General features: G+C 40.3%; 3 protein-coding genes and 1 non-coding gene across 7 annotated transcripts; 1 reads left to right on the top strand and 3 right to left on the bottom strand.

Annotated features, from left to right (window-relative positions):
- Positions 1-2,378: 2,378 nt before the first annotated feature.
- On the top strand, positions 2,379-9,537 carry ninj1 (ninjurin 1). Its single transcript, XM_086041614.1, has 3 exons — positions 2,379-2,732; positions 6,864-7,101; positions 8,621-9,537. The coding sequence occupies exons 1-3, from the start codon at positions 2,676-2,678 to the stop codon at positions 8,767-8,769; spliced, it is 444 nt and encodes a 147-aa protein (XP_085897740.1). The 5' UTR covers positions 2,379-2,675; the 3' UTR covers positions 8,770-9,537.
- Positions 9,538-9,554: 17 nt separating this feature from the next.
- On the bottom strand, positions 9,555-13,819 carry card19 (caspase recruitment domain family, member 19). Of its 3 annotated transcripts, none has more exons than XM_086041599.1 (6): positions 13,763-13,819; positions 13,266-13,405; positions 12,151-12,307; positions 11,823-11,885; positions 11,621-11,686; positions 9,555-11,498 (listed from the first exon to the last, which is right to left on the bottom strand). In XM_086041599.1, the coding sequence occupies exons 1-6, from the start codon at positions 13,767-13,769 to the stop codon at positions 11,389-11,391; spliced, it is 543 nt and encodes a 180-aa protein (XP_085897725.1). In that variant the 5' UTR covers positions 13,770-13,819; the 3' UTR covers positions 9,555-11,388. The 3 variants fall into 3 exon arrangements, with proteins under 3 accessions (XP_085897725.1, XP_085897723.1, XP_085897724.1); XM_086041597.1 differs by having other exon boundaries at positions 13,266-13,423; positions 13,763-13,785; XM_086041598.1 differs by lacking the exon at positions 13,763-13,819 and adding an exon at positions 13,569-13,749 and having other exon boundaries at positions 13,266-13,401.
- LOC147142146 (U6atac minor spliceosomal RNA) lies at positions 10,326-10,453 on the bottom strand. Its single transcript, XR_015088257.1, has one exon. It is a non-coding gene; the product is annotated as a U6atac minor spliceosomal RNA (small nuclear RNA).
- An 816-nt stretch (positions 13,820-14,635) lies between the features above and the next one.
- bicd2b (BICD cargo adaptor 2b) lies at positions 14,636-23,712 on the bottom strand. Of its 2 annotated transcripts, XM_086041194.1 has the most exons (9): positions 23,520-23,712; positions 23,156-23,440; positions 20,890-21,102; positions 19,750-19,902; positions 19,107-19,571; positions 17,861-18,859; positions 17,343-17,494; positions 16,810-17,041; positions 14,636-15,688 (listed from the first exon to the last, which is right to left on the bottom strand). In XM_086041194.1, the coding sequence occupies exons 2-9, from the start codon at positions 23,387-23,389 to the stop codon at positions 15,686-15,688; spliced, it is 2,451 nt and encodes an 816-aa protein (XP_085897320.1). In that variant the 5' UTR covers positions 23,390-23,440; positions 23,520-23,712; the 3' UTR covers positions 14,636-15,685. The 2 variants fall into 2 exon arrangements, with proteins under 2 accessions (XP_085897320.1, XP_085897319.1); XM_086041193.1 differs by having other exon boundaries at positions 23,156-23,712.
- Positions 23,713-24,146: the final 434 nt, after the last annotated feature.

The raw sequence follows: 24,146 nt of genomic DNA, 5'->3' as shown, positions 1-24,146 counted from the left end.
AAATTACAAATATCAATATGCAACACTTCATTTCTATAAATCTCTGCAAATGTTTACATTTTCACATGATCACTTTGATAATTCCTAGGAAATCCCAATGTCCCATCACTGGGTTATTTTTAGAACGGGCACTTAGGCCTACCAACCCACACTAGGCAACACTTATTTGCTTATTATTTTCTTATTGCTTAATGCTTATTTATATAGCACATTTCATACACAAAGCAACTCAATGTGCTTCACACGCACAAGCAAGGAACAACACAAGCATGTAAAACACAACAGTTAATGACATTCAGAAGGCAGAGAAAACAAAAGTAGCTCACAAAAATTACAAAAAGAGCATACATTGACAACATTTAAACACATGAACTGTAGCATTTAAAACATTTAACTGCTAACTTAATTAGTTAGCACAGTGATTCTCAAAGTGTGGAAGTACAACTAGTGGCTCCCTCTAGTGGTACATGGAAGAATCACAGAATTAAATGTTCGAGCCGCGCATGTTAGTTTAGTTTCTTTTTTTTTTTTTCCAGTACAGTACATTTGTCGTACTGTTGTTACAATTCAGTTGTATTTAACTTTGAAATATAAAGTGGACCCCACATTTGGTTTGACATTTGCAAAAAAGTGGGAATCCCCCCCAATTTATTCGTTTATTCGTCTTACGAGCACTTTGGGTGTTCAGTGTCCAGAAAAGCGTCATATAAATCTGATACATATTTTTTTTTAACTTTTATTTATTTCATGGCAATTATAATAAGAGTCAATTTTTCACCAATTTTCGCTATTCATGGTCAAACTTGGTCCCTATCCCGTGTGAATAGCATCGGTCCACTATAGTACATTTGTATTTAATAATTTAAAACTTCTTGTTTTTAAACACTTTTCGGTAAAATTTGCATTTAGCATAAATGCAATACTGTACATGATTTTAATTGAATCTTCAAGTACAGGTTTTTATTTTATTTGCCTGCATGTAAAACAGTATTAATGGGCAAACTGCATGTGAATAATGTTACCATCCATATAGCTAACAAATATATAAGACATATCCTATTTTGTAGGACTAAAACCTCTGTGTTTAATGAAAGTGTAGAGTTGTGGGCCTTTTACATGACTCACTCACTGTTGGTCGATATGGTGCATGGTACTTCAAGAGAAAGCAATTTTTTTCTTTTTTTTTTACTTAGTGTAAAAAGTTTGAAATCCACTGTGACCTAGCCCACAAGACAAAATGCCCCAATAATCTATACTGCAACTACTGCCTTTCAAGGTCAGATAACACAGGGGTTATTGAACTTATTCCACTAAGGGCCAGATACAGAAAAAGCTAATGATGCATGGACTGCTTTGATATTCTTCACCTTTACATTATTAATCATGCTAACCCAATCCGCGGGCCACACTTTGGACATGCTGTCTTCGAAGGACTGTTTTCATTTTAATGTTAGGGTCACTCACACTTCCTTGTTAAGATCACCATGGAGACCGTGGGACGAAAGTAGTCATGTGATCATCCCATTGTCACCCAATCCAAGCTGCTCATGTGTGTTATCTTTGGAAACATGGTGATCAATCTTATGTGGGTAAAGTAACAACATAGAGAAAGTGAAATAACAACAGTGACTATAATAATGACTAACAATGACAATTTACAATAGCAAATTACAACGATCAGTATTATATATAAAAATAAGGATGTGTATACTGTATATTAATATTTCTTACCTATCATTATATTACTATAGTAGTATTTTGATGCTCATATGAGTATTCTGATGCTCATATGAGGTAATAGTTGTATAGGTTATAAGAAAGGGGTAGGGGTGAATAAAAAATTACATTACTATTGATATCAAGATTTGTTATAAACAGAATAGACATTGTCATTAAAAGAAAAACAAATATTTTCAGCACATTAAAGGATTACATTTTGTCAACAATATAATCTATTGTATTTTCTTGTGTTTTACCTGGCAGCACGGCGGACTAGTGGTTATGTGCTAATCCTGGGATGTCAAACTCATTTTTGTCGCGGGGCAAGGCAGTAAATTGTTTGCTCAACTATCTTTCAATTTATTTTAAAGGTGGCTATAGGTAACAAAAATCTTGCAATATCTCAAATCGCAGTGTTGTTAAAAGTGAAGACAATTTGCAACAAACATGAACGTGATTTGCCCTTGTGTGCCACATAACATGATTTCATGGGCCGCAACTAGCCTCTGAGCCTTGAATTTGACACTATTGCACTCATCAATACAATACCGCTTGATATACACCAGGTGGCAGTAAAGCGCTGTATGTTGATGTCAACGCTGCGGAAAGCAAATCAAGTTCATCAGCTCCTTCCTTTCCTCAATGGGAACATTACTCATCTTCTTCTCACATCACTTGTTCCGTGTGTGGTGAGGAAAAAGAAGAGGGAAGCCTCAAGTTTGACAACTAAACTAGTGGGTGTAGTCATTGTAACCGCGGGTCGGCCTGCCCTCGGTGAAGGGGCGGGAGTGTTGGCTTTAGTAGTTCCCCCCCTTCTATCGTCACGGCAGGGTTGTAATTCCACGGACAGTAACCGCGTCCGGCCACACGCACACGCTCGACTACCCGTCGCCGTTACAACATTCCTGGATTAATCCACGTCCCCTCGGCGCTAGAAGGCAGATCGTTTGTCGAAGATGGCAACAGATGAGTTGGAGATGAACGGCGACGCGGACCGGAACGGCGAGACGGAGGTAAGGCGGTACCGTTAGAACGGACTGACTCCCCCTTACTGGATTTGGGATAAATCCACTACAGGGATTAAGCGACCGGTGGGGTTCCGCAGAAAGTGGAAAGAAATCACCCCTCACCGGTTGGATCTCTTCAGATTTTCCCCACCATTCACTATTTAATTAAGACAACACAAGCGTTTACATTTGACGGAGAAATGGACCCGGTTCTGATTAGTTTCCGTTTCACGACTGTAACGAGAGGAGTTCGCCTGAGATTCTGACAGCATTCAGATGACGGAATGGGGAAAAAAAAGAAATATTTTCAACAATGTGAAGAACTGAGCCTTCCATTAAAAGGTAGTACTTTACTGTAAACCAAATAAATTAGTTGAGTCACTGTGTGAACGCTAAGTAATGCTTTCAAATCCTAGTCAGTCTAACATATTGATGGCAGTAATAGGCAAAAGATAGTGACGCAAAAATGATGTAATCAGTACTGACTGGAAAATGAAGCATCCAATCAGATTGCTCTGGTCTCATCCATAAAATGATCATGTAGTCACTATTGCTCAGTGGCTCTCAAATTGGGTGCCCGGACCTTCAGGGGTCCGAGAGCTGTACCTTGAAGTGCTACAAGAATTTGCAAAAAAAATTATAATGATATTTTTTTATTGTTGTTGGTTTTTTTAAGTAAATTCCTACATTTGGACCAACGCGCCAATAAAACAAACAAAGTACTTCTCCCTACCTTAGCTTTGGGCCGAATAAAAGCTGTGTTATGATTGTGACATATCACATAGATCTGACATTCATGCTGCATAAGTAAGTCCCTTTTTTTGTTTTTGTTGTTTTTTTAAGACTAAAAAGCATATTATTACAGGCACACAGCCCTATTCTCCTGAGTTGCAGTATATTTGTCTACATGTGTTGCTGCATCCTTTGTGTTCAAATATCCATTCCTGTCCTAGAGTGTGGAGGTTTCACTGTACTGGGCGTTGCTACAATGTTGCACTCAACATTTATGTACAGTGTAATTATCTGTAGTTTTTGAAAGAAACTTTATGAGTTCATAATTACAATGATAACCTAATTGAAAAAACAACAACTTTGATTTCTGTAACACCTATCATATGCTTTTAAGTATTTTAGAATTTTTTTTAACATTTGTGACTGCAGACCAGAATAAGCATCCATTGTTGAAGAATACATCCAAAATGACAGCGGTGCATTCATCAACTAATCTATCTTACATGCAATCTCTGTTCTGATATACCTCCGAAGAACAATGAAGGCACAGAACTTCTAATTGACTTTTATGGGAGCTGCAAATTTCTCACAATGTCCCAGAGGTTTTACAGGCCCACAGGAAGAACTCAGTCCAAGTTCTTGAGAAAGGATCTCTCCAAAGTCAATAGTGCAGGAGAAAAAAAGGCCAGAGACGATTAAGGAGAGCAGGAAGTGAAAGGGAACTAGTGTCACGATTGTGGCATTCTGGCCCCCAACTTAGAGTTTTCAGTCGTAGCACAAGGCAGACCCTTGTTGAACTGCCGCTGTGTGCTCGGTGCAGATGAAACCTTGACAACTCATCTATGTAGAATTTATCCTGTTGCCAGTGGTCAGGGCTTCCTCTTATGTAAGGTTATGGGCATACAAAACAAGGAAGTCTGCATGGCCTCTTCCTGGCTGAAATGACCAGCCCATTCCAATAAGTCAACTTGTCAAAACGGGCCTAATACCACATTAAATTCGCATTTGCTGTTATTTATCAACAAAGCTGAGCGTCTGAGTTTGTTCAGTGTTGTGCCCGATTCACATGTTTGCCTTATTCCCACTGTCTCTGGATGGAGGCCACGTAGTATTAAATGAACCCACTCCTGTCTAAAAAAAGGATGCAGCTTTTACGACATTATTTGACCTTTGTAATGAAAGGAGAACCGTGATCGTGTGGGTCATGACTGTGTTTCAAATTTTGGTTTCAGCTCCGAAGCACTTTGACTTCCATGAGGGTTTCCCCACCAAGAAATCATACGGCGCATCGGGATGAACGTTATTGTGCAATGCTTGAAGTCAGAACTTGAGTTATGGGTCATCGGTATATCTGTTGATATGTTATGAGAGCCAGATTTTGAAAAGTTTTTATTTGAGTTGGGCACAATAATAGTTAAAACTTTTTAATTCTTACACACGCAGTAGTTTGTGATTGAAAGAACTGGCAACTCTCCCTGTTAATTGCCAAAGGTAGAGCAGCTGCATCCTCTGGTTGCGATGAACGTTTCCAACATTGACCTGTGCAACTCAATTGGGAGGCGGTGGGAAGAAATATTTTAGAGAGGGACAGTAAAAATGAATAACACCGTCTTATAACTAGGGATGAGGCTGTGTTAAGAATGAATTAATGTTTTGTAGTCACATCTAACAGCTCAAGCTTCGCTAAGAGCTTCCACAACATCAGAGGGATCTCATAGTTCTTAATCAGAGGCATAGGACTTCATCAGAGGTATTTTAAATGGTGGCAGTTGTGCGCTGACTCCCATTTAAAATTAGTTTGAATGTGATTTTTTTTTCAATTGTAACCACAATACATCCTTAGTTATGAGAGGGTTTGTACACTTGCGCAACCACATTTATCTCAGCTGTTTTTACTTCTTTTTTTTTTAGTTTTTCAGGTTGAAGGGTTATATTAATGGTGGATTTTTTTAATTTAATTAGATTTTTTTTTTTTTTAATGATTTGTATTGGTCTTATTATTTTATACCACAAAAACCTGGAATTTAAACAGGGGTGTTTAGACTTTTTATATCCACTGAAGAATGTTGTGGCAATGTCGGCAGTGGGCTTGGGAAACAACGTGTTGTTGTTGCTATGTTCTGCCACTCTGCCTTATTTGTGATATGCTACCGAGGACGCTGTGCTAGGTCATTTCGACCCAAAGACAATATGAGGGACAAACAGCTGTCAAACTCAGCACAATGCAAGAGGACCAAGATGACTGCAGACGAACGGAAGACGACATGAACATTTTTCAGCATGGTCTCAGTGGGAATACCTTCTTAGGCTGCACTAGGACACCAAAGTGTGTTACACAGCCAAGATGCTCTGTTTCCTCAACAACACCAGTGAAATCTGTTGGAGCCAACGGACAGAGAGCCCGATCAATATTTCTGTCTTGGGTGGAGAATGGCAGAATGAGTTCACACCAGAATCTCAAAAAGCTGTTTAAAGAAATATCTATAGGTCATCTCTTCTGGCAGTGATTCAATAACCTATAGTAGTAACAGAAAGGAGGACATACTGTCTATGATGCCAAGATTAATTCATTCAGTCTCACTTAGTTTGCTGTGGCACCCCTGCACAATCTAGATCCATCGCAAGACCAGTATGATTTTTTTTGTTTTTAATCAGAGATGTATGAAAAGAGGAATTTCTCATTTTAGAGAACAACAGAAGGAAACAATTTAGTTCCCACTTTAGGGGACTAATAAAAAGGTTTCTCCAACTGAAACTCACCATTTGTGCCAATAAACACATGCTGATGGCTCTTTGGAAATTCCATCATGCAAAAAAATAAGCCCCAAATTCCCCAATAAGGAAATGAAAGTGTACAGTATTTCCTAGTCGGGATTTTAGTATTTATGTGAAACTCTGGCGTTTGAGATCATTTTCTAATTTAATGGCACCACGGAAAGCTGAATATTCAGGTGAAAATGGGAACTATCCAAGTTAATGAAATTAAAAGAAGCAGCAAATCGTCAGCAAAATCAAACTAACCATATGCATGAAAGTATGTATATATATATATATATATATATATATATATATATATATATATATACACACATATAAAAAATCGGATGCGATGTGATTCAAGGGCGGTACATTATGGTGAAAAGACACGCTTAAATCAAAACCGTTTTTCCGATTCAAATCGAATTTCATGAAAGCTCTAGTCCACTCCGTTAATCTTTGATTTGTTGTCTCTCATTGACAGAGCTGCGTGTGCCGCTTTCCTATGGCAAGTTCCATTTGTGTTTTTTAATCACTGTTCCCGCTGTGGCATCACCGGTACCCTTCTGTGATGATTTCAAAGAATAACACAAAGTACACTGGCATAGATTAGGTCCTCATGTACTGTATATGGTTTATATGTTCCAGGTTCCACTGCACGACCACGCGATGAGGCCGAGGAGACCCATGAACATGAACCATTACGCCAATAAGAAGAGCGTGGCACAGAGCATGCTGGATGTGGCTCTGCTGATGGCCAATGCCTCGCAGCTGAAGGCCGTGCTGGAGCAAGGCCCATCCTTCTCCTTTTACACGCCGCTCATCGCTCTCATCAGCATCTCCCTCACCCTGCAAATCTTAGTGGGAATTATGCTCATTTTCATCGGTAGGTTTGTGGTCGTTTTGCCCTAAGTATTTGTCTGTTACTTTCACTACAAGCAGATCCGATTAGAGAACCTTCTTTGTTTCCACCAAGAGGTAACATGACACGCAAAGTGGCTGGTTTCACAAAGGGCCTCTTTTATAAATCCAGAGCTGATTAAAAGTGTCGGATTAAAAGAACGAGGTAATTGTTTCAACGCTATACAAGAGAAAAGCACATACGTTATTTCCTCAACTAGTGGGCCCCACGTTAACAGGAGCAGTTTCTCAGTGGGGCCCCTCGGTGTAGTGTTTGAATGTTGCAGCCTGATCCCTAGCCCGTCAAATTGTGTCCTTATCTTATCCTAACAGTGCATGCATGCTGTTGTGAAAAGCTGCTACATTTAGAGAGCTGCAGCACTAAGAACTGCCGGCCACTCATCTGAAACTACTATGATATAAAGCAGGCTCATGACCAATGTTCCCTCTAAACTGCGCTCGTGCGCAATCGTGTGACACACCACACGCACGCATTACATTTCTACAATCATTCCTTCAATTCCACCCAAGTTTAATCTACAAACAGGACACCACGCTATTCCCACTTCCCTTCAAGTTTCAGTAGCGTGACCGAGGGTGCACACTCAGCTGTTCTACTCACCACTGACGAGACGCTGCAGACGACACGCCAATCACTCCATTCAGGAAGTCCAAGCATGGGCGTAGTTTACGAGCCACTCAAACGAGGCTCTCGCTCGCATTTCAGGCCAGGTGACTAGAAATTTTAGCGCTTCATTAAATGGCATATTCTCGATTAGGGTCACTGATGGTGTAGTGGTACACACGCCTGAGATGTGTGCGGGCAGCGTGGGATCGGTTCCCGCTCAGTGACGGTGTCTGTGGTGTCCCCTGCGACTGGCTGGCGACCAGTTCAGGGTGTAGTCAGCCTTTCGCCCATTGTTAGCTGGGGTAGGCTCCAGCACCTCCCCGTGACCCTGTACAAGTGTACAGAATAAGCGGTTTGGAAGATGACACATGTCTTCGATTATTTATGAGGGGACATTGTGCGACCACCTGTGTGCTAAAATAAAAGTAACAAACTAGGGCTGATTTCATTTGTGTCACAAATATGTATTCTCTGAAATATTCTATTTTGATATAAAGGTGTATATTCAATCATATGTTCTATATAGGTGGTTTGACATTTTTGTAACGTACCTACATCATGTAACTTATGATCGCAGGTTTGGGACAGGCGCGATACTGATTTGGCCGCCAAATGTGTGTGAATGCTCAGACACATGGGAAATTATAGGGAATATTGCTCATGACTATACTAAATAAGTTTAAGTGACACCAGGTGGTCCTACTAAGTATGAAAAAAGGGTAAGCTAATAATTAATCAGAAGGGAAACACTCAGTTAATCAATGTAAAGTCCTCATGAATAATTACTGCTGCTTCTCTGCAAGGCAGTTCTCTACTGCCCCTTAGTGGACAAAGATAGTCCCGCTGATGATAATGTTGCAATTCATATCTCTTGCAGTTAAATGGAACCTGAATGACGAACGCATGCACTACAGATTGAACATCATGGAGAACATGACCACAGCCTTTGTGTTTATCATCGTTGTGGTCAACGTTTTCATCACAGCCTTCGGCGTCCAGCGGCCCAACAATGACCTCAAACAGTGACTACCATCCTCTATCTGGCCTGTGGTTTTAATCGAAACGCATTTTCACTCACAGACAACTTATTTACTCTGCCTACAAACTGCCTGGCAAATGCACACACAGATGCGTTTGTCCTGGAATTTGACCTCGCAGGCTCGAGGAGAGCAAATGTACGCCGAGGATCAAATGACTCGGTGAGATGAACACAATTCACCTTACAATGACTATGTTATTTTTCTAACTGTGGTCAGTATTGGGTGTTGTTGTTGACGTGTTTTATTTTTACATAAATAAATGTATGCATCTTTTTTTTTTTTTTTTTAAATCATGCTCAGGTTGCTGTGACTCAACAACTGCCTTATCACACAAACATTTTTAGCAATACTGAGGGGCACTGGATGTTTTTAAGTTTTTATTTAGTGAAGGATGCCATAATACTGTATATCCCAAACTTCCTTCAAATATGTTTGCCTTACTGCATGTCTCAACTAAAGGACTGAACAAATGTTACACTTGACCCTTGACATGACTGAAAAGCTTTATTATTGGGGGGAAAAAATCCTTTGTCATCAACCAAGAGATGGAGCTACTTATTTTATTGTATACTATATGTGCTATGCAACCACTACTGTGTATTTAAGATGAGTAATGTGCATATTTTAGTTAAGCTTTAAAGTGTCTGTGTTCAATTATGTTTTTATAGCATTTTCTAACGACTAAAATCTCTTTGGGATTTGAATGGACTGACGTAACACACACTGTGACCACTCTTTTAAATTAAAGGTATGATCAAAACAAACAACAAATGCTGTCATTTTGTTTATTGTCAGAATATATATTTCGTTCAGAGGACCAAAGTAGCAATTCTACATTCAAGGCATCTTAACATGACCAAAAAAAAAAACAAAGAAAATGTAAGCAAGCATAGAAAACACGGGATATCAGCGAGCATCACTCAGAGTGAAAATATGAACACTCAATTGCACAACAATATAGAAAACTAAGAAACGCAAGGACTAAAACATGCATGGAGTAGAATTGCTTCTGTATATTTTCACAAAGCACCATTATATAATCACTACGTAATACTATACTGTAGCTACTGTTACGCCCACCAGTCCTTCGTTTTACTTTTTGATTCTATTATTTACAAGAACCTGAGACACACCTCATTAATATGTAATTCTATCTGTTTCATTGTCTGCTCATTTCAAGGCAGTATTTTTTTCAGTGAAATTAAAAGTGGGAGAAGGCACTCATGTGTAGAAATGTCCAATTAATGTCAGAGAGACAGTCAATCAATACTTGGACGGGTGATTTAGAAACATTACAAATATTTCTTAAGGCAAACTGTGTTGACTATATCCAGTAGCAGAATGCTGAGTAAAATGACAAAATATTAACAGAAACTTCCAACACATTCAAGCGTGAAAGTTCATTGTTCATTGCAATTTAGTGCTTACACTGCCTGAAGCAAAAAAAAAAAATCTCGCAGCTGTCCCTGAATTTTGATGAACAGCTAAAATAAATTACAACAGTGTGAAGTGTTGTGCAAATTATAATCAATTTTAATTCTTTAAAAAACTTGGTCAGAGATGCCACGAAGTAGGTGGCAATGCCTTAACCGTATATGTGTTGCAGGCCACAGGGGCCATTTCCATCCTTGTCAAGGGGAGTGCTAACCTTCTCTCCTTTCATACAACACAATAAGTAAACATGAACAACATGGCAACTTATAGTGACAACGAGGCAGTTCTTTTTCACTTACGGTGCTAACAATACCAAAACCACCGATTTACAAATGTTACAACAAAATAAATGTGTCTTGACCATTTATTTTATTATTTATTTTCTTGTATTAGTCGTTTGTGTTTTGATCTCGAAGTTATTTTGGCAATGCTTCGTTTTTTACATTTTTAGAGTGAAACCCATGATGCACCGCGCACAAGAGTTGGAGGTGATTGGCTAAGGCAGTCATGTGACTGCATGCGCATTGGTTAACAGTACAACTTTATTTCTATCCAAACGTAACGAGACCAACTTTATTTCATCTGATTACACGGCCGAGCACTTAAAAATAGCCGTATTTTGCGAATCGCGTTTTTACCCTCACTGAACAGACGCCCTTTCTTCTTGCACCCTTTATCTTTGAACCACACGAGGGCGACAAACTACCAACTTGTTTAGGTTCTATAGGTCGCTCAGAACTTTTTTTTTTGACTGGAGTCGATATAATTTATGCAGCCCCCAATACATGAGTAATACTCTGAAATACAAAGTTAATAGACCGAGGAACAATATGTGTATCGGGTCTGTCCATTAAAAAAAAGTAAGACTGGATATTATATTTATAATCTTTGAAAATTTAAAGGTTATATAAATTAAAAAGATGATGAATCGTATTTAACACGTCCCTGTTAATTTTAATAATTCCTTTACCGCAAATTAAATATCTAACAACCAAAGTGCCAGTTGAAGACCCAAATGTTTCCCATCATTCTTATTTTGGACCCCCAAAGTAATAAATACAAATGTGTAAAAAAGAAATCTTATAAACACTCGAAAGGCAAAGTATGGTGTAGTGCTTTGGTTCAAATGAAGATCTGCCGAAGCCCTTGGCCACTGAGGGTCAGTCGATCCTTACTTCATGAGGCTTTCTTCTGTGTACCATACAAGAACCTCACGGGCTTTTCTTTTCAAACCCAACGCCGCCATCCCAAGTGCCCCACTTCCTCCAGTCACTTTGGCTTCTACGGAACAAGGACAGCCTCTGTGGTGACACTTGACTCCACACAATAACTTGTATGCCGTTTTTAAACCAAAAGAATCCTTCTGAGATTATATGCATGACATACAGAAAATAGCTCCTTACCACCAAAGTAATAGACTAATGCCATTCCAACTGCAACACTGAAACAACCTATAAAGAAGAGGGGTCCTAGAAAGAAGTAGTTTTGAGTGGCAGTGCTGAATTTATCCAATGATTTCACTGATAATAGCATGCAAAGCTACAGCAAATAGTGGGATCCTCCATTGACATGACAGCAGTCATACAATGTACATATTTCTCTTACCTTTGTCATTCATGACGTGTCTCTCTTTGTAGGCAATTGGATATGTGAGCGGATCAACAGAATCTAGAGACAAAGTGATGATTTAGATTTTGGGGGTGTAAACTGTAGGAATAAGGTGGAATTTCTACATTATAATGTTAAAATGTGACCTCAAATGTTGCCTGTAAATAATAAAGGCTTTTTGATAGTGTCAGATTGTTATCACATTAGACCACTTTGGAGCACCAGTGAAGAGATTGTGTTTGACTTTGGAGGTTCAACTGATGTTGTTCTTAAGTCACTCATGAGTTTTTTGTAATGCATGAAAAGAGAAATGTCAAGGGCTAACCTCGGAGGCGGAGCCGTGTTGGCAAGCTGTAATAGACGTCCTCTACATGCAGGTGAAGAGCCCTGTAAAATTCCCTGCATGCTTCCTCGCCTTTTGCCTGCAGGTGCGTCAGGAGCTCTCCTAGTCGGACACACGTGGGCACATCCAAGTTGCGGAACTGCAATGGAACGCAAAAGAGAAATAAGCTTGCTACAATTTTTCCTTAAATAGGAAGGCAACCCAAACATATTTTTTTCAAGAATATGTTCTATGCAAGCCCACTAGTTGAAACAAGGCATTCTGATAAATATTGCGTTGGTGGAATAAGAGTCAGTCCACCTGTTTTTAGCCATCTCTGGGGGCGGCCATTTTGTCACTCCTGTCAACTGAAAAGTACATCACAACTGCTCAGGGCTCAGCTAACAACCAATCACAGCTGACCTGTTTTCTGAAGCTCAGCCGTGATGTGTGTCGAATGTAAAGCCAACTGTGACCTTCCAACTATCAAGGTACGTGACAAACTGCAATTTTTCACATACGATTAGATTTCAACAATCAGCCTCTTAAACTAATGGCCTAAGTCATATTTTGACAAAATTGATTCTTTTTGCCTTAAACGTAAAATCGGCTGCGTACTTAGTTAAACAGATCATTCCATTTTATGCCTGAAATGAAATTATTAATACATATAAGATCATCGGAAAGTGGTTCAGTTTTAAGTGTTTTCTGAAGAAACAGAAAAAAAAGACTTTTTAAGAGGGTGATATCTGGTTTCACTGCTACAACCTCCCCTTGGGGAAACCTAAACTATACTTGCTCTGTGATGAAAACAACTTTGACACCCCTGGTGTATAGCATCAGCTTTTCAAGAACTACGAATCAACAATTTCCTGAGAGAAACGATTGGTAGCCTCTGGTTACACAGCCGGATGACACCCTAAGCTGCTTACAAGTTAATACAACAATAATACTAATAATCCATCATACTTGCTGAAGTGGACGGACAGCACATTTGACTCTTAAAATCACCCAGCAGTGGCAGTGTTTTAATGTTTCATTGTGGTTTGACAACAATCATTCAGTCACCTTAGTGCATGCTGAGATCTTGATCTGGAATGTGTGCACGTGCCACTTGCCTTGGTGGCCTCCTTGTCTGTAAGTATTTGCGGGTAGATTCTGTTGAGTTGCAGGATGATTTTGTCCACCAGCTCTGTGTCCAGCCTCCTCTCCGTTCTGAGGAAGGCACCATCCTCTGTCAGCTGGTCATGGAAACTGTCTGTCCACACACAGGAGTCTGATTTACATAAATGGCAAAACTGAGTGGCCAAAATACAAATATGTTGCTAAACACAGTATGTTGTTATGTGAACAATCGGTCTATTCGAAAGAAGAGAAAGTCGAAGAGAAACACAACACGTCAATCTAAATTGGCCACTGACCGCTGTAGCTGCAACATCTCCGAAAAACAAACTTTTGGGAAGTCTAAACAGTACTTATCTAGGAAAAATAAAGTAAATTGTGCATCGCGCTGCGTTACTGCTCGTGGTTAGAATTTAAAACGTCAGCTATTAAAGCAGAAAATGCAACGTAAGAGGATAAATTAACATTTTTCCAGTCAACGAAAAAAACGAACCTCCCATGGTGGAGTCCCTTCTGTCCTTTCTCAAGACACACCCCCTGACGTCATAACTTCCGCGCCGCCACCGGAAACGGAAGTTAAATGTTGCTATTTCTTTCGTAATTTGAAAAAGGGGTGCAAAAGCGGAAATTCAAATTGAACTGTGAACGAAATATAATTTATTTATAATGTAACAAAAACATTAGGCATGTCTTATTTGCACTCGAACAAGCTAGACCGAGTACGAACTGTATCACTAAATCTATGATATGCGAATGCAGCCTACTAGTCATTAATTACAGTAGATATTTGTGCGAAAAGCAAAATGGAAAATAGTAAGGTGGTGAGCTGCTTTCTTGTGCCGCTTAAGGGCGGATTCCTAACCTAACCTCGTAAAGAGTCGTCATAAACCGAGGACCTGCAGTAGTACCACATTTACCCAAAATAACGCTCAGCTGTGAGTGAAATAGACTAGTCATAAATGTGATACTATACAACGTGTGTATGTAACAATATTTGCATGTATATGTAACATATTTTAAACATTAATTTATCATTACCTTATACAGGCATGAGTGGGCATAGTGTCCCAGTACACTGCAAACATATCTCTAGCAGTGACTGGCACTAAATAAAAAGTGATCAATATTACATTTGTAAGGTTAGAAATGTGACACAGCGCTCACTTTGGCTCTCCAGAGATTGTGCAAGTGTAATTAATACTGTAACTGATGAGTGCATCACTCCCATCATGGATGGCGTTATCAGTGCCATATTTGAACAATATTTGACCCATCATTTTATACCATAAATGGGAAAAAATTAAATATTATTCTAAATGATTGGTTCAGAAAATGGATGGATGGATATGAAGAAACAACTCTCCAGAACCATGCTAGTTAGATCATTTTATTTGTTTACCAGTCAAAAACAGCAGTAACAGTTCTGCAGTCATGATGATTTTTGCTAGTGTTTTCACACAAGTCTTTGTGAAATTGTTTTGACCATCTACCTCTGTTCAACACAACTGAACAATAACTGTAGTTATTGAAATGTGACAAATAGGAAAAAGTGACAAACACCGTGTAAGTCGGAGTTATCCAATCTTAGAAATTGCACTTACACCATCACACAAAATGGCACTGGAGGCGAACATTTTAAAGAAAAGCTTTTTTAAAAAGTCCTATACAGTATAACACAAATGCATGACATACTCTCTTTTGTGAATACAATTCATGAATATGTACTATTGACATTTGACCTTAACTTAGACAGTTTTAAATAAAAGTTTGCATTTAATACTCTTCCTTACTGATGATGAGCATAATTTGCTCTGCCATGGTTACAGAGATCATTTACTCTAAATTATGTAGTTCATTATTATACTGGAAAATATTATTTTTGTTCCTGTTAAGGTATCCAACAGAAATTGTGATTTGTTTCATTTTTCACAATTTCAAGCAATGGGTTGAAAATGTAGGTTTTCCATGAGGTGCTCGCTATAAAATAAATACAAATAAACAACAAAAGCCAGTGAGTAACTTTGAAATGTTTAGCCTGGCAGATAAAAATGCACTTTCTGTAAAAATATTTCACAATATTAGAAAAGTGGGGAAAAATGTTTAGAAAGGAAGCAGTAACATGTAAAATGCAAAGTGCTCAGTCGGGGTAACACACACACAGGCAGCAAATAATTTGATCATTAACAATGGTGCTTTTCCATTGATTCATCAAAGTGTCGTCCATTCTTGGAAAACAAAGTCGACAGAGACTGCTAATGGGCCGTGGAACAGTTTACAAAACCGTTTTGGCACTTCAAAACAAGGCCCTTGTGTATGATCAGATGTATGCACGACGTGGAACTCAAGTAGAGTGAAGACACCAGGAGCACAGGTGTCTGGAAACTGCACACTGATCCTCAAGGACACTATGGGAGATTTACTGTGAATGAAAAGATTTTTAAAAAAAAAATTAAAAAAAGAGAGAGAGAGAGATCATATTTGGTTAATTGATTGATGATTAGTGACAACAATGGCAGTCAGAAAAGTTAATGCGCAATGAGGTTTTCATGCAGGCTTTGATAAGATTCGACAACAATTCACTGTGAAAAGAGGGCCCTCAAATTTTTACCATTTAATAAAACGACAGATTTATTTGGAAAATAGGAGGGGGAAAAAAGGGAAAATGTCATTGCTGATTTAACTAATCACTGTTAATAGAGAACTTGACAAAGAAAGTAGAAGAAAAGAGATAGATATGTAACAACTTCTCAATTAGTGATTTTTATTCATAAAATTGTGAATTTCGGAAATAGGAATAGTTCCCAAGATGTCTCGAGTAAGCTGAATAACCATTTTAAAGTTGAAATGGCTTAAATTGGTCAAGAAATACTTAAGCGTAAGAGAAGAGGTAGAATGTAAAAGGCTTAATTTGTGTTAATGTCTTAATTACGATTTTTTTTTCTTTTTTAATGGAAATGTGGAATTCTGTGGAAAATTGGGAATTTTTGGAGTTTGGAAAGCTGTATGCCCTGAATTTTGTGATGTTGAAGTTGGAATGATTTGAATCGATGGAGGAATGTGGGAGAATTAGGACAGCGAAAAAAAGGCATAAAAATTATAATAATAAGAGGAATAATACCATTTTGGTGTAGAATTGAATGTGTCAGTGCTTCCAGCATTTTGACATTTTGAAATATTCTCATTCCATTTAAATAAAATACATGAAGATCTGTTCCGCATCATTTCCATCAATATTCAAAACTATATAAAAAATATGGCAAACCTTTAAAAAGATCAATTTAAAAAATGTAAAATGTAACTAACACGGTAATTAGTGTAAATGTCCTTTTAATAACCGACAAACACAAACACGAGTGCCTTATTTCATGGTCTATTTCTTATAAAAATACAAATGACCACCAAAATATATTCAGTCTGTTAAGTACCGTGGGAACTACAGCTAGCAGATTTCAGTAAGAACTGTTGTTGTTTGGATGAAGCTAAGCATACAAAAAAGGCTTGTTTGGAGCCAGCCTGAGTGGCGGGACTGCCAGGACTTACATGATGACTGGACGGGGCTCCCTTGCCCTTAGTCTTGCCCTTTCCCGCCGCCAAAGTAGCAGTGTTGCGGCGCGCCTGCTCGTGGTCAAACTCCAGGTCCTCCAGACGCTGGGTGAGGGCCAGTTTCTGCTGGATGGCCATTCGTAACAGAGAGTTCAACGTCTTCTTCTCGTCCTCGGCCGCCGCCAGTTGCCTCTGCATGTCGTCTAGCTGGGTTACGTATTCGTCGCACCTGGCAGGAACAAGAATAGAGAAGAAGAAATGAGTCAGGGGACGAAATGAACTAATAAATCCCACTGACAGTAGGGGGTGCCATTTATCCGTTTGACTGGTTTAGCACTGCCACATGCTCTCACCATTAACCAAATGTAGTTTCCAGATGGCAGGACAACTATTACATCAGACAGTTCCCACAATGCTTTGTGCCTCATTCACAGTCATGTAAGAATAGACTGCCTCTGTTAAAATGCATGCTATAAGTGTGATTATGTTTCCAAGAAAGATATATAGATCAAAAAATGGTATCATTGTACCTTGAAGCAAACATGGCTCTGAGGGAGGAGAAGGTGGCAGCGTCTTCTTTTAAAGCCTTGAGTTCATTGCGGAGCTTCATCATGGTTTCGGTCACCATGGCCTTCTCACTGTCGTACTTGCTCTTCAGGTTGGCCAGTGCGACCTCAGCCGTCTAAGGAATAAAAGTGTTTTATACAGATCATTATTAAGCACGTCAGTTCAAACTCATGTTCATGCTCAAACTGTGTAATATGTTACAATGACATCCTTTTAAGAAATAAAAGCTCTGCCTTGTTTTTTGTGAACAGTTGGGCCTACTACTTACTGTAATTTGACGTCATCATGGTGATACTAGGAAAGCTAAGCATTTTTTTTTTTTTTGGGAGGTGGTACTCAGTGTAAACAGTTCTTATCATTTCAAATTACAACGACAATAATAAGCATTGTTAAACTGATGCCTTTCTGGCAGTGGATTTCGTTAAAACGTGTACCCATAATGCATCGACAATATTAAGCTAAAATAGTGTGTTCCTGTGACCTGTTTGTTGGCTTTGAGCACAGCTCTGAGCGTGGCTATCTGTTCTCTCTTGGTGCTGAGCAGAGACTTCAATTTGAGGATCTCCTCCATGCAAGCCTCTTTGTCCTTATCGGCCACGGTGCTCAGCTCCAGGTTGGCCAGCCTCTGGCGGGACAGCTCAGTGGTACGGTCCACCGCTTGCTGCAGATGGCGAATCTGGTCTCGGATGATGGCGACCAGGTTGTAGATGTTCATGGGCTCCGGCCGGGGCTCCGGGGCCGAGACGACGGCGCTCTCGACCGACTCCGCTCTTTTAGGGTCAGCCTCGGGAATGAGTCCGTTAGTGAGAAGTATAGAAGAGGGCCGTGCTTTCGCTTCTTGTCCTCGCCTCACCAATGCTTTGCCCTCTTTGTAGTAGTCCAACATGACACGGTTGGGGGTCTCATTGTTGCACATGCAAACGTGGTTGTAGAGATTTGCCAGCTCCTCGCTGAATGCTATGAGCTCATCTTGGGCCACGTTGAGGCTGCCGAGTGATTCTCCTGCAGTTTCACTAACCAGACGGAGCTCCTTCTCCAGACGGGCCATTTCCATTTTATCTGCTTGGCTAATCTTGTCTAGGGAAGCCAACCTTGATCTCAGCTCATGGAGGTCACTCTCCAGCCGCGCTCGTTCGTCATGGTACTGGGTTCGACAATTCTCGTACTGTGCCCTGAGTGTCTTGAGCTCCTGCCTCAGCTCGCCCGCTTCAGAAACAGCCACTGTGTATTTACACTTCAGGATCTCCGGCCCGTTGATGTCCAGCTCATAGTAGTCTCCGTCTTCGTGGCTGTCACGATCTTTTTCACCGTCGAGGGCGGACTGACGCTCCTTGCTGGCCTGGAGTTTCCTCATGGCGCTAAGGTTCTCAGTGAGTCTGTTGACCGTTTCCTTTTGCTCGGACACGGTCCCGTAGGCCTGTTCAAGCTGCTTCTGGTTCTCCTGCAGAGTGTTGATGAGGGCCATTTTCTCCCTTTCCACCTAAGACGCAAAGATGTGCCGTTTAGGTTGCGTAATATTTGGATATTTCCTAGAAAATACATTTCGAACCATGCAACACGGCCTTTGTTAAAGCTGGGTAGTTACATAATTTTATTTTTGCTTTGATACTACCTCTCTGAAGGCGGGACATCGGAAGGGAAAGTTGGTATCCCCCAATTCGCTCACTGCCTTTTATACAAAACAGCAAATCCCAAATTCAGCAAGCCAAAGAAAACGGTTATTTTACCTGTCCAAGCTGTTGCTTCAGTTTCTGAATCTCAGAAATGTTGAGCTCGCTCAGCAAGTCGTCCACCAGGCTCGGCGCAGGCTTGAAGGAGTCTCCTCTCTGGCCTGCCGCAGAGTCGTTGTCTTTGTCACCTACGCCTGCCTTGATCAAGCCATTCTCAAAGCCTCGGATCAAGTCATCGTTGTCCAGATCGGAGATGGCGGAGGGTTCGTCGTGGAGTTTAAGGTTGTCGAAGGAGATATTGAATGAGCCGTTGTACACGGAGCCGCCGATGGTCACGTAGTGCGAGAGCTCCTTGCGTAAGGTGGCCTTCTGCTCACGTTCAGTCTTAATCGTCTCTAAGGCCTCGGTTAGCTGGCGCTCGGCAATCTCCCTCAGCCGCATGGCCTCCTCCAGCTGGCTGTTGAGGCACTGGGAGTCCTCCTCCAGACGGCGGATCTCATACTTGAGGCCTTCAAATTCCACCTAAACGGGGATTAAGATGTACACACGACGCTGTCAAGTATTGTGTTGGAAGCTAAAACGAAAATTCAGGGTCAGCTAACTGTTTATAAGATTTGCAGCCTTATGATAATTATGGTATGAATAAAACAAGAGCACGTGCTTTTTATGTTCACTGCATTCGCAACCAAAAAGGTCTCACCTGGTTCTGTCTTAGCGCAGACACTTGTTTCTGCAGAGAGATGTTCTCCTCTTCCAGCTCACTGTAGTCCTGCAGTAGGCGGGCCTCCCGCACTTTATACTCTCGAATGTCATCCCGCAGCTGACTGCGCTGCAGCTCCACCTGGTCAGACGTCTACTCGATGGGAAAAGTGCAGAAATAAGAGGACGTATGGGAAAATTACTCTTAACAGCTTGAAACACAGTGGACCCATATGTGGTCAAAAAAATATGACTCTCACACAACAAATGACATCATGCAAGGACCTCGGTATAACTCACTCGAGCTCCGTTCAGTTAACAAAAGGATCAACTTTGGGTGGTTTGCTTTTCGTTTTAAGGATTTTTGCAGTCGGCCTACTTATTCCAAAAGGAAGAGCATCCTCCATAATGAGTGTTGAGAAGAAAGAACGTGTTAAGAAAATTATCAAAATAAGAAGTCACATGTAGGTAAGAGGGCTTACATTTTAATTCCAGCATTCTCATGTCATCATTTGTTTTCAAATCTAGTGTTTTGTTTTTGGAACTGAGTATTCTATCGATGATCCCATCGATTCATCGAGTAATCAGATAAAAATAGATTTTGCATTATTAGACAAGAATGTGCATGTGAGTAGGTATTATTTTTTCAACACGGGGTTGCCATCCTAACATTCTTCGGTAGTATATGTGCCTTTATGTGTGCAAGGCTTTAAAAGACGGGGGGCCTGGCCTGGTGAGTGACATGGGCAGTGAGTGACATGGGTGTCAGCGAATGGGAGTATACGCATGAACTGTTTTCCATGTTAAGTTTGAAATGAGCCCAAGTTTCGAATATTCTGTCTTTCACAGAATCTTTCTTCATAGCTTTGCCGCCTTCACACAAACTGAGTTCTGCACAGAGTCGTCCATGCGATTGCACTAGCAATAATCGGTGCAGCAAAAGACGACTAGAAAAACTTTGGGACAGAGATTTTGCTTCATTCTTTTTTGTAATTGAATTAGCCGAGTCATTCGATTGTGGCAGCCTTAAATACTTCTTAAAATATTGCCTGCAGTTTTAAAACGGCAGATGAATTTATTTCCCTCCTATGAGATATTTTTCTCCTAAATTCAAACCACATTGTACTTTGATCTCTTTCACCTCTCTCATTTCCAAAGCGATGTGTGACAGGCGCTCATTCTCAGCTTGGACACTGGCAATTGAGACTTTGGCCTGGCGAAGGTCATTCTGCAGCTCCAGGACTTTCTGCTGGTACTGTGCCTCCTTACTGGCCGACTCCAAGATCAACGATTCCTCCCTGCTCTCCCCGTCTGCTGCCACCTTCCTGTGGGCTGAGTGCGCTTGCCCGAAGGCCTGAAGACAGAAGGGGTAGATAAACATAGCAACAAACATGGACAGAATAACATACAGGCAGCCAGTATTTCAAGTCATGCATCCTTAGCAGAATTATCTTATTAACTGCATTAACTAAAACACACCATAAGTACAAATACATTAAGCATTAATATGAATGGCCTGCTGTCAAGGTAACACAATGAAACTTTTTTTTTTTTTTTAGGTCAAAACCTAACCACTAATTTGTGCAATAGGCAGTGGTCAGTCATGGCTTCAGCTCTGATGGCGTTATCGCTCAAGAAGGAAGTAGGTCATCATCATGAGACCTTCCTAAGAATGAGATAATACTGAGTCAACTGACTGTGATTTACGCCACAAAAGATTTCATACAAATGACCATTACCTAATATCTACCAACCAAGTACTATTGAGAATAGGTGGTCATTTGTGTCTCACATTCAATAGATTTTTTTTTTGTTGTCATTTAAAACAATGGTGACAAAAACAAACAGAAACGACTGCATCCCCTGCAAAGGGAAGTGGCTGGGGGTGGGGAGGTATCTGTACTTATGCAGGATGTGGGAGTTGGACACATGCATTGGAGGAATTTGCGCAGGGTCTCTATTCAAGTTGGACTGCTGTCTTTCACCGTGTTGTGATATTCTCTGTATTTCAAGTTTGCCACATAGGCAGTCGTGAAAGAAGAACACGGAATAATAGCATACCGAGGAGAACAAGTCCGGACGTGACAAGACACGTTTCCCTCTTTTATAATGAAGAAATTATCATAATATTTATAATAACTTATTATCACACGTCAACATTACAAACATGTAACTCAAGTATGATGATTTCTCATAACCGTTACAGAATCACTGGATATTTTATACACCAGCACATTGTAATGTGCTGCAATGTACTGACATTATAAAAAATGCTCAATGAAATCAAAGGGGCAGCACAGTGGTTGGTGGTTAGCCTGTCTGCTTGACAGTTCTGAGGCTTGGGGGTTTGAATATTGGCTCTGTAATATCTGTGTGAAGTTTACATGTTCCCCCCGTGCTTGGGTGGGTTTTCTCCAGGCCATCCTGATTCCGCCCACATTCCAAAAACATGCATGTTAGGCTCAATGAAGCCTCTGAATTGTCCAGAATAGGAATGTGGAAGGTAGATTGTCTATTCTGTGGATGGTAGTTTGTCTATAAATGCCCTGCAATTGAGTGGCAACCAGTTAAGGGTTTTTTGACAAAGTCAGCTGGCAAACGACTTCTGGACAGTCAGCTGGGATAGGTTCCAGCTCATCCTCAACTATAATGAGGACATGAGGTATAAAAAAATGGATGGGTGGGACTGACTCAGAAGGAAATGAATTTTTTTTTTCTTTTTATTGGTGTTTGCATTAGGGATGCACCTAAACCGCTACTATGCCAATGTTGTATCTGTACTCAAAAAAATACTCTGATACTAACATACCGAGACCATATTACCAGCCTGACATAACTTCCAGGCAGCAAAAGGAGTATCAGCCATGAAAGCTGTGTGGAGACACCTTTTGAAGAATATTTCATTAAAATAAAACACTGTTTCCTCACAATTGCAGGACATTAGTTCATTGTATTGTAATTGGTATTGGCAAATGCTCAAATATAAATACTTGTACTCACACTGGGTCTAAAAAAAGTGGTGTCAGTGCATCCGTAGTTGGCCTATCGAACTGTGTGTAGATGTTTCCTGTTGTTTAGTGGTTCCTTAGTGGCAAAATATTAGTAACAACTATCAATTGGATGCAGTGAAGTTCCACCACTGTACTGTATTATAAAAAACATACACGACCAAATTAACATATACTTCAATTTTGCGTCATAAAAAAATATGTATTATCACCTTCCAAAAGGCAGATGTTTTTATATGAGCCTGTGTAGGTGTAGCCATGAGTGAATTTAATAATAGAGGCAAAACCTCAATAATTCAAGACAAAGCCAGGCTTTTCTTAGCTCGCTTTTGCGTAACATTCCGACCAAAGATCGAACGTTTAAAGAGTCATTCTAAAATGTTTAAAGGGTGACCTTACCTCTCTGAGCTGGTCCAGTTCCTGTCGGACTGCCTCATATTCGGTCTCCAACTCATCAAATCGCTGCTTGAGCTGTTGTTTCTCCTCCAGGACCGCCAGTCCATATTCCGCCGCCTGGATCTTTTCCTGCGTTGTTTCTCGCAGCTCCCGGGAGAGTCGTTCCACCTCGACTTGGAGCCACTGCGGCCCGGCCTCGGTCACCAGTACCGCTTCGGGATATTCTTGGTCGGCCATGGAAATGTTGGCGAACCGCAGCCTCCCAGCTGGAACGGGACACAGCCCTGGCTAGCCGGAGCAGCGAAGAAAAGCGAGCAGGACTTCAAATCACTGCCCTCTCCCTTTAAAGCGCATAGTTGGAACTCACATAGCTTTCGTCTGCTTTATTCGCCACGTTACATATGCCGAAGGCTCACGCTTGTCGACACTAGTTCCATTTTCGGTGACTTTTCTTGGGTTGCTCTATTCTTGCAGCTGACAGACGAAACTTGAGTTGAAGATAATCGAGTGGAGGAAAAAATGCCCCTGCACGACATTCAAATTAGTGGAGAGGGAAATGTAGTTTGTTTCACATTAGTTTGTATGCTTCATTGGGCAAATAAACTACAAGTACCACAATGCATTGCACGGTTTTGACGAATTCAAGCCGACTCATGCGCTGAATTAAATGTAGCACTGCCATCTACAGGCTTGCAATGGAAACTACAGGTAGTAACTACTGTACTAACTTTAAAAAATATATATTTTCATTTTATATTTTATTTTATTACTACTATTTGGCATTCAAAATATCTCATATACCGATTACAATCAATTTTCAGAACGTCATTAGCCTACTCAAGAGAGTTTTGTTGACCCAATCAGACATTTAGATGTGTTATATCCCAGGAATGTGGATGAGTATTTTAATTTACTCAATAAAATCTGTGAGCTTCATTTAATTAATATTTTAGGATAAATATTTCAAATGTCATGCAATCCAATTTGCAGCTTC

Source organism: Filicampus tigris, chromosome 9 (assembly GCF_054856515.1).
Source record: "Filicampus tigris isolate MCC_2025a chromosome 9, RoL_Ftig_1.0, whole genome shotgun sequence".
Taxonomy (NCBI): domain Eukaryota; kingdom Metazoa; phylum Chordata; class Actinopteri; order Syngnathiformes; family Syngnathidae; genus Filicampus; species Filicampus tigris.
The sequence above is the reverse complement of the archived record's forward strand: the minus strand, read 5'-3'. Positions and strand labels throughout refer to the sequence as shown.